Here is a 13,213-nt window from a genome sequence, read left to right on the forward strand (position 1 = left end):
GGGCTGGCGATGCCGCGGCGCGGCCGCCCGCTCTGGCTGGCCCCGCCGCCCCCCACCCGAGCCCGGTGCCACCCGGTCCCCCGCCGCAAATAAAAGCGAAAGCGCTGCGCGCGGGGCTGCGCGGGCCCCGGCGCCGCGGCGGTGGTCACCCAGCTGCCGCGCGGGCTTCGGACGCCGCCTGCCTCAGCTGCAAATGGTGCTAGTTTTTTTTCTTTTATTCAGGCCCGTTATGGGGCGCGAACCGGGCCGCCGGCGGGGAGGGATAGGGGAGGAGGGCCCGGCCCCGCCCCACCGCCCACCGGCAACGTCCCGGCGCCGGCCGCCTGCACACCGGGGCTGCGGCAGCGGTGGCACGGCCGTCCCGGCACCTCCCTGCGGCCGGGCTGGGCTGGGCTGGGCTGGGCTGGGCTGGGCTCCCCGCTGGCGGGCGCCAGGCAGGGGGTCGCACCGGGGACGTTATCCCGCCCCCGCCGCGAAGAGCGCGCGGCCTCCCCGCCCCCCTCCGCCGCTTTTCGTTACCCCGACTGTACCCCTGCCCCCCTCGCCGCCGCCACGTGACGGGGCGCGCATGCGCAGCCGCGCCGCCGGCCCGGGGCACATCTGCAGGCTGACGTCAGCGTGCTCCGCGCCGTCCCCCGGGCGAGGCTGCCAAGGCTCCCTGCTGCCGCCGCGCTCGGCTTGGCCGGGGGCCGGCAGCGAGAGGAGGTCTGGGGCTACTTCAACCAAACTTTCCTGAGTCCTTCCTGCTCTGCTTGCCTTCCCTCTTCCCCCCCCTCCCCCCTCTCTGTCTCTCGCTCCCCCCCTCTCCGCCCCCCCCCCCCGTACTCAGATGATATTCACATGGTATTTTGCACAGAGGAGGCTGCTCAAGAGGAGGGCACCCACCCCCACCCCAATATAAGCCTGTTTTTCCTTCCTTCCTCCCCCCCCCCTTTTTTTTTGTTGGAAAGACAAAATGTGCAGGGTGATAGGTTGGGTGAATTGATGGCATCCTTCCTCCTGCCAAGCCAGCCCGTTTTCTAAAAACCCCTTTTAGGAAGGCTAGAGAATTTTACTCTGTTGGAGAATATAAGCCTGATGGTTGCTTGCACAGAGGGGAAAAGCAGAGAGGAATACGGGAATCGTCCTGTGCAATCTCTATTGTTTGAAACTTACTTTATATCAGAAATTGAAGATGAAAACGGTAAGGAAGATTTCACGCTATTCAATGAAACTTTTTGCTTTTCTTGTGTCCCGAATAATGGTGCGTGCAGGACTTTGGGGAGCGGGGGGAGGTTTATATTGCATTAGGCGAGGTGGATTTGGAGTAATTTCAGACAGAAACCTTTGAGGATGGGGGAAGGGGCTGCGAGGATTTTCAGCCGAAGAGAGTAGTGGTTTAAGAAGTACGGTCTCGAACGGTGCATTTTTTTTTTTTTTTTTAGGTTTTTCATACTTTTAACACTAAATCGTTGGTAGAGGGAGGAAAAAAGAGATAATAAATCAAACAACAGATGAAAACCAAAGCAGCCCCCAAGCCCCAACGACAACCTACAGCTACTCCGGATTGCTTTAACTTTAGGAATCCCGGGTCGGGTCGTGCCGTGTCCGACGTTGTCCGCTGCAGCGGTCAAGTCGGACAAGTGCATATTTTGTGCCGGGGCTCGGAGGGTCGGGGCGGCCGCCGTCCCGCAGCCCGATGCTGGCGGGGATGTCGGGCTCTCGCCGGGCTCATCAGGAAGATGGAAGCGTGTGGTTTTGATTTACTTCGAGCCGCTTGGGGTTTGCCAGACTCTTAACCCCGCGGTGCCGTGTTCATCGGTGTGTGTCTGTGTCCGCAGCGGCCCGGGGTTAAAAGGGACTTTGTTTGGTGGGAGGAGGTAAGTGGGCTCTCGCTGCCTGGCGATGCGTGTGCGGGTTTTGTCTTCGCTATTTTCTTTCATTGTTGTACAAGAGAGGAGAGAGAGAGAGGGAGAGTCAGAGTCAGACTCTTGTTTTTATTTGGGCTGCCGGTGCAACGCGTTTGGGCCAAACGCCAAGTGTCTGGGTCACACGCGTTTTATCCAAATAGATTCAGCGCTGCTGTCTGGAAATGGGCTGCTGAAAGTTAACTTTAGGATCAACTCCACCACAGCAACCAGACTCTTCCCTTCAGCCTCTCTAGGGAGGAGGGCTTTTTTTTTTTTTCTTCTTCCCTTTTTCCTTCTGAATTTTCTTTGAGGGATGTGTGTCTGGCGACCTCCAACTGGCTTCAATACTAGGGATTTTTAACTTTTTGTGCGTGCAGACGTGTGTATATAATATGTATGTGTATACGTGTTGGGTTGTATGTATAGCCATGTATTTTTCTAGTCTGTTGACTTTTTGGGTGGGTGGGGGTGCCTGTGTTCGCTTTTTTGCATCCTCCCCCCCCCCCCCCCCAAACGCAGTGACAGCTGACCCCCGGGCAGGGCCGGGGGGGAACCGTGGGGTAGGCGGGGCTGGGGGGGGGACTGTTCATACGACTGCAACCCCGTCCCCCTCCGGGGCGGGAGTGGGGCGGTGGGCGGCCGGCCGGCCCCGCCGTCCATGGGGGCACGCACAGCAGCAGTTCTATGCCTCGCGCGTCGTTTTCTGGTTAATTTCCGGGGAGGAAGGATCCGTCGTTTCCCTTTGTACGTGTCCCCCACCCCGCCACCCCCCGGCCCCCGTTTCTTTTCACCGAGCCCTTCCCGGCGCTGTCTGTGCGTCGCTGTTTTCGCCTGGGGAACTCCCAAGGGCCACGGCTAATCCCCGGCTTTTCAAGCCCGGCAACGCTTTTCACGGCCAGCCCCGATACCTGTAATTGAATTTGTGTGATTGATGCCCGCCCCGTCCCCGCCCGCCCTGCCTCCGCATTTCCTTAGCAACCACTCGTACTGCCGGCGCGGACGGCCGCCCCTGGCCGCGCCTCACCGCGGCGCTCCTTGCCGCTCGCCCGGGCTGGGGAGGGCGGGAAGACGGCGGGCACCTCCACAGGCGACGCGGGGGCCGAGCCCGCCGGGGGGCGGGGGAGCGTGGTGACTCCCCCCTCCCCCCGCCCGCCGGGCGTGGCGGGGCCGTTTCCCGCCCGCCGCGGAGCTCGACGCGTTTGTCGCTTCCCTCGACCAGTCCGCTCCGCCCTGAAGCGTAACGCCCGGTTGGTCTGGGTGATCCGGCGCTGCGGTGTCGTGTTGTTTCGGCACCTCGGCTGCTACTGGGAGACCTCGTCATCGTCGTCGTTGCCACCGCCGCGTGCTGGAGCCTGACGGTTCTGTGGTGGACGTCCCTGGTGTGGAGACCCCGGGAGCAGAGTGGGATGTGGCAGTCCCCGGGGGAGGCAGCAAGTGTGGTGATGCTCTTGGGACAGCGGTCTGCTGGCAGCTTGCCTTTCCTAAAACTTAAGCTGCCTTCAGTCGAAGGGATGCTCTAGTTGCCCAAGGCGCCTTTGCTTAGATGGAGGCTCCCTGGGTGACTGGTCTGAGCAGTTTGGCTAGTCACGTCCCCGTAATCCACTTCCTGCCCCAAAGTCTTCCCGTATGTGTTTATGGCCTTTTTTCTCCTCATTGAGTTGCAGTGGGTAGGAAGCTCATGGCATCAGTGTCGGCACTGCCACTCTTGTCATCAGTGCCTGCACAGAAATGCCAGTGCCACGTACCTGCTTTGTCATCGGCATCCTGGATTTTGAAAAACATCTCGTACTTTTTCTTTGCTGGTGGGCAGAACTTTTATAATTAGGTGGGAGCTGCGGTTTTAGGTAGTAGTTCAGGATGCGGAGCCACACCTGCCCTTAGCGGTGGGTGAACGTGTAGTTTAGCCACGAGGGAGAAAACGTTTCTTACTGTAAACTTAGTGTTGACCAAATGTGTCATCTTGACAACAGTGAGAAGTGGAATGCTGACTAAATGCTACCGAGGAAGATGAGGAAAAAAAAAAAGGGTATAGACAGTTTACGCTTTGAGGTTCCTACCAAACTTCATACTGGAAGTACTATATCTGGAGTTACCTGTCCGTTAACTACTCCTTAACTCAGAGCATTAATATAGCTATGTGTGGTCTGCTTGTATCAATGCTCAAGCTGGCTATAATACTTTTGGAAAGGAGGTTAAAAATTCTGCTGAAACTTCCACCAAGCTTAATGTGAAAGGAGATTTTTCTTGTGTGAAGCTTGGAATGAGGGAGGCCATTTCACACAGACCCCTGCAAAGACACTAGGTGTGGGTGACTGTTGGACACTGTTGACCAATGCCCACCATGTGGCTGTTGATGTCTAAACAATGGGCACTGTAGTTTATGTCTAGTATTCTGAGCAACCTAGCTCCTTAGCTACTACAGTTGCAGATCTTAATGTTAGGATAACTTATTATCAGCCAAACAGGCTGAACATGAGCTCCCCGTTACAATTTTTTGGCTAAGTAAAACCTGTGAGGCAATGTTACCTGTATATATGGCAGTAATGAGCCATTACTGGACTACAGTGTCCAATTCTGGTGTCTGTGCATGAAAAGGGATGCTGACAAATTGGAAAGGGTTCAGAAAAAAACTGCAGAAGTATTCAGACATCTGGAAACTAGATTGTACAGCATGAGGTAAACCAAATAGGTTGAGCTGCTTATCAGGATGTGTCAAGAGGTGCTTGTATCAGATTATAACTATCCATGCAAGGAGAAGAAAGCAGCTTGTTAGCGGATGGGTGAAGCAAGATAACGCTGACAGGAATTTGAAAGTGGATGTTCTCACATTAGAAATAAGGCACATTATTTAGTGTACTGATGTAGCTGAAGAGTATGGTGTTGATTATGTGTCTTCAAAACTTGTAAAAGTCTAAAAGCTGTAACTAAATATTAGCTGGGAAATAAAGGGTTCATATGGAAGACCAGACCAGAGGTTTTATTAATATGCTTTAAGGCCTTGCCGCATGTGAATGGCATCACTAAATCCTTATGCTTCCCCAGGAAAAAATACCGCTAAGCCAAGCTATGCTTGCAAAGTATCTTTTATGCCCTCTACAAACCTGATTAAATCCTGTGTGCTGTCTTGAAACGTATTTAAAATACAGGTATTGGAATGATCAGATTAACTTCATTTACACAGTAATAATTAGATGTATTTCAAAATGGCTAAGAAGTTTCCTAATATTCACTGTGATGCTAGTAGATAAGATTTGCATGACGTTTTTTTTTCTTGAGTTGTCATGCTACAGCTCTTTAACCTTTACAAATAATCCACTGGCTGCAGGGGTATTGCCTGTCTGAATGAGTATTGTAAATCATTCCCAGAATTTTAGAAAGGCACATTTATCTGGTGCATGTGTAAGTGACTCTGTATGCTTTTGGAAATTTGTTTTTGAACAGTCTTCCCTTAGGTGTTCTGTTTTTCCATTGTCTGCTGCAGCAGAGTTTGCTCTATGCACAGGTGTGCTGCGGGTGCTTAAGAGGACTGATTAGTACCAGCTGACAAAACACATGGTTTGGTATCCCATGATACTGGACTGTTGGTTGATTGCATAGATCTTCCATTTAATCCCTGGCTGCAGCTGGAGCTGCTTTTTAGTATTACTGCAATAGCGTTTTAAATGCAAAAAAAAACCCCCACCAAACATGTTATTTGCTTAATCACATGACCTGCAAAATGAAAATAAAAATATATTCTACTACAGCAAATTGTAGTTAAGATACATACAAAATATTTTTGACAACAAATATTTGAAAAATTAGAATGTGTATGATGAATAGCTTCAGATACTGAAATTTGTTCCTTGGTATTAGAATGTGCAGCATTCCCATTTAAGTGAATGAGAATTCTGCCTGCATAAGCAGAACCCAGGCCCAAGTAATAACAGAATACGTGCTGCAGAAAGATCAGATAACTGTACTCTGGATTCTTTCCCAGGTCTTCTTTTGTCTACTAGTGTATTGGGTCTAGTTATTCACTGCTGAAATCAATGAGTGCATAGCATTGATTATAGCTGGAACAAGTCTGAACACAGTATTTGAGCAACAAGAAATCTTAATTTTATGAATTCTTAGGCCTATTTAACATTAAGTCAACATGTGCATCTTAAGCTGTATGGATCTGCTGTTAAGGTTAATGGTAATTCATGGGTTTTTTTGTAAGATTGTGACCTTGGACCATAGAAGTGATAATGGTTGAATTTTATTTCAAAATCTTACATTGTGTAGTTCACTATGATGGCTTAGTGTTTTGCAGTGTAGATCTATTTTAGTAGAAAGAATTTGCCTTAACTCATTTTCTTTCGTTTTTCAGGAGAAGAAACGGAGCAAGTTCAGTAACTATCCCGTCTAACGTCTTACTGGTATCTTAAGGAATCTTACAAATACTTATTTTCAATTGAGAAAATGACTGCAGATATAGAAGAAAGTACAGGTTGTTGGAAAAGAATACCTGTCAAAAAGTGGAACATCCAATAGTTAATTTGGAAGTAGTATAAAATAAATATACCTGTTATGGTGCGATTCTGGAGTGGAGTTAACTCCATAGCACACAGGTAGCTCTCCAAGGAGGAAAAAAAAAAGAGCTTTCTGCTTTTCTAAATTATGGAAATTTTTTGGAAGACGTGGACATGGATTTTGAGCCTAGTCATGGTTTCATCAGAATTTCACAGTGACAACAGACTTTCATATAGTTCTCAAGGTAGGGTCTGACCTCTGTGGCTGACAAGAAGCATCTATTTTTGCATTGCATTTGGGTAGTATTTTCTAAACCATGTTTATGTAATTAATGAGATCATATGGGCTCTGCTCTTAGCTTTATCATGATTCATTGTCATGGAAGTTTAAATACAGCAAATCTGATTAAATTTTTTGTAATTTTTCTGTCTCAGTGTGGGGAAAGCCTTGCAAATTAAATCTAGTAAAATGTGGTACTCGATAATCGTTTAGAGACTTGCCATAACAACATTAACATGTTTTAGACTAGGAAGTAAAGATCAACTCTTGCTTTGATCCATTAACATTTATAGTTTTTAATGAAATGAAGAGCCATTTACATGTTTTTACAGTATAATACTTTTAATTACTACTGTTTCTATTCTTGCAGGTGGATCTAATAGCTTTTGTCTTTGAATGGTATCACTGGGAAGAATGTGTCCTTCTTAGGTTAGAATTTAGCCCCAAATGTTTACATATTTGGGGTAAATAGGAAAAGACGTGTAGATAAAAACTTTTGTGTTTCCAGTGACATTGAATTAATAGGAAATGGAACACATTTTCTTGATGTAAAAAGAAAGAAAAGAATGTTTTATTTTATTTAGTATCTTGTGTTTACTTGAAAATGGCTTTTAATCATGAGGGTGATGACATTTAGCCACATATGGTTTATATTTATACTACTACTTGTTGTTTCCTGTTATATTTTCTTTTCTTCTATGCCCGCTCCCTGGACTGTCTTACCTTGTGACTACAAAGAGGAATTCCTGTCTTACCTTGAACACTACCAACTAACGATCCCAGTAAGAGTTGATCAGAATGGAGCCTTCCTCAGTTTTACTGTGAAAAATGCTAAACCCTCAAGAAGGAGGAGGAGCACAGACCCTTATGACCAAGAACTGGCAGCATCTAAATTATTTTTTAAACTTTCTGCCTATGGCAAGCACTTTCATTTAAACCTGACTCTCAACACAGATTTGGTGTCCAGACATTTTACAGTAGAGTACTGGGGAAAAGATGGACCGCAATGGAAGCACGATTTTTTAGACCACTGTTATTACACAGGATATTTGCAAGACCAACACAGAACAACTAAGGTGGCCTTAAGCAACTGCAATGGTCTGGTAAGTGCACATTGTGTGTTGTAGTATAATAGTGTGCTTGTCCCTTTTAAATTACAGAAGAACTTAATTGGCATATTTTACAGTTTTTTGAGTCTGTGTGAGAAGCAATCAGATGGGAAGGTGCAGAAAACTCCCAAACCCTGATCTGGGTCCCGGGGAAAAGTAGTAATCAGTTTTTCAAGCTTAATTTTAAGTACTAAGACCCAATTCTGTAGTCCTTTAGGAGGCAACATTTTCAGTGTTTACAGTGTCTGCACTAGGGCTGCAAGATTAGCTCTGTGCTGAGATCCTTGCAGGTTATAAAAATGTTGCAAGCTCAAGGGGCAGGGAGGAGGAAACAGTGGATCCTTCAGGATGCTGACTCTCTCCAGAGAGACATGGGTTGAACTGAACACTTGCTTGTTGTCTCTGAGAATTTGGGTTTAAAAATTTTGAGTAAATAACAGGGAAGAGGCATTGCTTGCTGTAGAAGTGATCATTGCTATAAATTCAAAGAGTGAAGAGGAAGGTAGATCCTTTGGAAGTACCAGCATCAGAAAGTAATTACTTACCTTTTTCAGAAGTATTTTGTTTACAAATTGTAAACAGTTGTATTTAAAAGTAGGATTAGATATTTTCATCTCTTTTGTTCTCATCTCGTTTCACTGTTGATCTCTTGATCACATGATGGTAGTAATTGCATGGGAAAAAGCTGCTTTTATTCCCAACAGAAATTAGAAAACAAATGCAAAAAAATTAAAAAACAGACTATTGAGTAACAAGGTACTAAAATAGAAGGGCATGACTAGGAAAGACTAAATCAAGAGCCAGTAATTTCTCTAGTAAAAATATATGTATATATTATGGTTATTCATTCTGGTTTCAATTACAGTAGAATACTGGTCAATCTCCTTGTTAGGATTAGACAGATCTAACTAACTGCTAAGGAAAAAAAAAAAGATTACACAGACTTGCTAAACTAATTCCTGTTTATCCTTGGAAGTGCTATTGAATAATGCATCCTGGGATGTTATGTACAAACAAAAGCCAACTGGTTCAGACCTAGGCAGGTTGCGTTACACCCAGCTACTAGTTAAAATGGTGTTGCATTGAGTGTGGTATCACAGCTTAGTTAATGCAGACTAGTAGTGGATAGGTCTGAATTAAGTACAATTTTTGCTTTGGTTTTGCAGTTCCCGTATAGTAACTTTTTTGTCACGGTTATATAAGCTAGTAAATTAATACAGTTAATCATTTTGCTTTTGAGTTCTCTTCAGCTAAAAATACTATGGAGACCAAATCCTCGCGTTCAGCACTCACTGCTAAAAGAGGCTGCATGCCTCTGTATCTCCAGAGTTTCTGCCAGTTGAGGCACAGACTGGTTGGTCCCCTTGGAGCCTGCAGTCAATGCCATGGTGCTCCCATGTCAGTTCCTCTCAGACCTTGGGCAAGGACTGAGCCAAGAATGCCTGCTCTTGCCTTAACCGACTGGTTTTCCTTTCATGTTAGGAAAACAAGAGTGGGGTGAAGCAGTAAAAGGGCCATGTTTTCCTATCAGCTTTGCCCATCTCTCGCTCTTCCTGGCACTTCTTCTCTTCACAGAATTTCGCAGCATGGAAGGTGCCATGGTGAAGCAGAATCTTTTTTTTTTGCTTCTGTGCCTTACACTCTGAGGTGACATTTAGCATTCCCATTGCTGCACGTTTTCCTTCTGCCCTCAGCCTTGCTGTTTTGCTGGAGTGAGGCCACCTGTTGTTCTGTGGTTCTGGGTGTCAGTATGTTAACTTGGTGTTTCTAAGTTAAAATTTAGTTAACTTTAGTGTGGAATGCTTCCGAGTTAAATAGTCATCTTCAATGCTTTTAGTTGTCATCAGCTCTTACGTATTTCTTCCAGGTATTAAGGCAGCCTTAATCCTGTCTCCGGTCACCCCACGACTGGCACTCTCGAGTTCTTCACGGTCATGCCTCTTACTTGGGACTGCAAGTGTCAGGTGTCCACTGCGTCTCCTAGAAAGGCCTAGTCACAAGCATGTGAGGCTCCTGTCATGCTCCAGAAGCAGCAGCACAGGTGACACAAGGCTCTTGCTCAGAGAGGCAGGAATCCTGCAGAGTGGTGCAGTAATAGGCTTGACTCAGTGTCATCCTCTACTGTACAGAAACTCCTCTGTCATCCAGTGTTGGCAGGGCCTTCCAGAGCACTGAGTATGGGAGTTACCACTCCATTCAGATAAATCCATCACAGAGTTATTTTTAAATGATGATTCCTACTGATGCATATTTTGTTACACAGCTGCTGGTTAGAACATGTTTAATAAAGCAATTGGCAGTGAATGCTGAAGACAATATTACTTGTTTTAGAATTAGTGATAGTTCAGAATATGTCGTGCTTAAGGCATTTGTTGAATTTTCTGGTCTGATTGTTGGTCTGTAAGAGACTGCCAGTCACATTCTGCATAGTCCTTGATTAACATCTGTCTCAAAGCCAGTCATTTTAAGTTTAACTCTAAAACCAGTAGTAATCTTTAACAGTGAGTGTTGCTCACAAGCAGAATTTAAGCATTCCATTTATTCCAGTTGTCCTGTTGGGCGTCAGTAATGCCAAATGAGTCAGATTTCTTCCCCTTGGTGAATATTTTGAGTTATTCTGTTTAGTTATTCAGGGTGGTCAGGTGAGACCATGATCTAATTAACCCAAGTTCTATGACTTTGAAGAACACAATGAGTTCTCGTACAAGGAGGGCTTTCTCTCAGTTTCATTATAATAAAAGTGATGAGCAGTCAGTTCATTTCCCTGTCACTGTTTCCTGTTTCAGCCTCTCCCTCTATATTTGTCATTACCAAGTGCCCCAGAATTACAGGCTGCTACTTACTGAAGTTTCATTCCAGCAGTTTCTGTCTGCTGGGCCCTGATTATGCTATAAATTGTCTGAAGTTACGAGAAAAGCTCTATAATCCAGTGAGCAGTCATGTGAGGAAATTGAAGGTCTTGTCCGGCAGGCTCCCTGGCTTCCAAACTCATATTTACTTTAGTGGATGTTACATTTGTGGATGGATTGCAGGTTTGGATTTCTCATGAAAGAGCCTGCAATGAGCAGCATTTCGGGGCTGTTGGATGTTGGGTGCAAGGCAACAAGGCTGAGGCATTGCCTAAGCTGAGTAGGTCATACTGAAGGAAGAAAAGAGAAGAAACAGTGGTAGATTGGCTGAAGAGAGTAGAACTTCACTTCAAGGGAAAGAAGTTTGTCGAATTCTGAGGGGAGCAAGAAGAAAAGTTTTGGAGATCATAGTAGTGGAATTGAGCAGAAACCAAACTTTTTGCATTCTGATCCACCTCTGTCCTCTGTCAGGTGTCAAAGCTCTTAATTGAGTGCTCAGACAAGTTTTCCACAGTAGCAGATTTTCTCATTTTGAGCTGAAAAGCCCAGTAGTGCAAAATACTTTAAAATGTGTAGAAAGTGATTATTATTAGGAAAGTGAATGAGAGGTGAAATCACATTTTGAGGCTACTATGGTTCCAAGGAAATGTTCAGTGTAAAAGGCCAAGTATTTCCATGGCATGTGAAGTTCCATGCACTGAATAACATTTGTGCTGGGTAACACAGATGTCTTCATCCAAACAGAAATGATAAGAAGGCACAAGAAGTAGGCTGTGACTAAAAGCATGACCTTACTTGGTTAAACAAAAAATTATTTTGCTGGAAGACTTCATGTTTGTTTCATGTATTCCTAAATTCATATGTGTATAAATTATTCATATTCTTCTTAAATTAGCTCATTTGAAAGCTGATTCTACCATAAAGAATGCATCTACTTTCATAGATTATAAATTGCATATAGTATGGTATTTTTGAGTCATATGTAAAGTAATGTCTAATTTATAAAATAATTTCTAAAGATCAGAAATTATATTGAAAAGGATTTAGTGTTAGATCAGTGTCTTTGGAGTTCTGTTTGGTACTAATATGTATTTGCAGTATAGGCTTAGTATTCAGAAAATTACATATAAGCTGTCCCTGTCCTAGTTTTATCGTGTCTTTGGATTCCGTGATGTACTCTATCAGGGCAGATCACTCTGTTTTTCATCTTTAAGAACACAGTAAGCTAATGCAATCTTTTTCTTCAGTCATAAAAGCACACTGAAGTGTATAGCCAGCTGTAGACATACTGAACAGCACTGACACATTTTCAGAAGTTTCCATTACTAGTACTTTATATTAAAAATGGGTAAAGCATAAAGTCTAGAAAGATTCAAGGCATGGAGAAATTGTAAAACAGTGGTACTGTGTGAAAAAGGCACGCACTTACTTGTCCTCCATAATTCAGTTTGCTTCTGTGACTGATGGACATCCGCCATTTGAAGGAGGTTAAGGCCCCAGCTGGACAGCCTGACAGAAAAAGATTCCTTTTCACAAATTTAGGGGAACTCCATGTGGATTCACAGATTTGTCTGAGCATGTCAAACTGCTGGATCCAGACCTTACCTGTGTTAGCAGGAGTTGACAGTCTGTAGTGGTATTGGTTAACACAGGACCTCAGACTGTTTTAGATAATAATCTTGGGAGTGTTGCTTGGAGTAGCCTACTTGGGGCATTCAGCTTCTTTCTTAAAGTCATAGTATATTGTCAGAATCTTTTGCTGATCATTGTTATGTCTTAATGATATTTCTTACGGTTTGGAGCAGACGTTTAATTTACAAACTGTTCAAATACAATAGCAAAACTAAAGAAAATTAAAATTAATTCCTTTTAATGCTTTAAAAGGACATTTTTTCCAAGCTCCTTTTCCAACTGAAATTGTGTTTTGCTCAAATAGTAGATTATAAACCAAAACCAAGGTTTAGAATGTTGATTTGGATATAATAGTGTAATTCCCACTATTTATTAATCAGGCATTGCTGAATGCATATACAATGGAAGTATCTCTAGCCACATGAATTTTCTCATAATTAGAATAAACGCTGGTTGTCACTGACATAGGTACTTTTTATGTACAGAATTCAGAGTGCTGCTTAAAAATCAGTCACTGTGATTCACCAAGACAACTTGCATCAGTTCGATATTGGAAGAACAGTTTTGTCTGCAAGCAAAATTAATGTTAGGTTTAAAATCGTATATGTATGCTGGACTTAGGTGAAGGGCATGTGGAGGGCAAGTGCGTTTCCAATGTTTATCAAATCACTTGGCTAGCTGCAGCAACTGACCGCATACATGTTCTGACTACCTGGTGGTGGGTGTAAGTTACAATTTATTTGCAGTTTCTCAACTAAATGTTATTAAAATCTTGTCTTTTCTTAAAGCACCACAGTGTTCGGGCAGATGAGATCAGATGTCAGCTATGCATAGGAAAAATTAGTGATACTCTCCTAACCTTTTTCACTGCTGGTACCTGAAGGAACTGTGATCATAGTTTGCAGACATTCATAATAGTTTTTGTGTATTTGCTCCTGCAAATACACAAACTTGTATA

The 13,213-nt window shown here is 44.4% G+C and overlaps 1 protein-coding gene across 8 annotated transcripts in view; it reads left to right on the top strand.

Moving 5' to 3' along the window:
• Window positions 1-884: 884 nt before the first annotated feature.
• ADAMTS6 (ADAM metallopeptidase with thrombospondin type 1 motif 6) overlaps window positions 885-13,213 on the top strand; it is a 160,668-nt gene continuing 148,339 nt past the window's right edge. For 4 of the 8 annotated variants that reach the window (XM_052777738.1, XM_052777739.1, XM_052777734.1 and 1 more), the window contains exon 1: window positions 7,287-7,768. In XM_052777738.1, the coding sequence (XP_052633698.1) occupies window positions 7,292-7,768 (477 nt within the window). In that variant the 5' untranslated portion in view covers window positions 7,287-7,291. Of the gene's footprint in view, window positions 1,184-1,424; window positions 1,860-6,243; window positions 6,631-7,282; window positions 7,769-13,213 lie in introns of those variants that run through there. The other 4 variants (XM_052777736.1, XM_052777737.1, XM_052777735.1 and 1 more) reach the window with 4 other exon arrangements.

Source organism: Harpia harpyja, chromosome Z (genome assembly GCF_026419915.1).
Source record: "Harpia harpyja isolate bHarHar1 chromosome Z, bHarHar1 primary haplotype, whole genome shotgun sequence".
In the NCBI taxonomy this organism is placed as follows: domain Eukaryota; kingdom Metazoa; phylum Chordata; class Aves; order Accipitriformes; family Accipitridae; genus Harpia; species Harpia harpyja.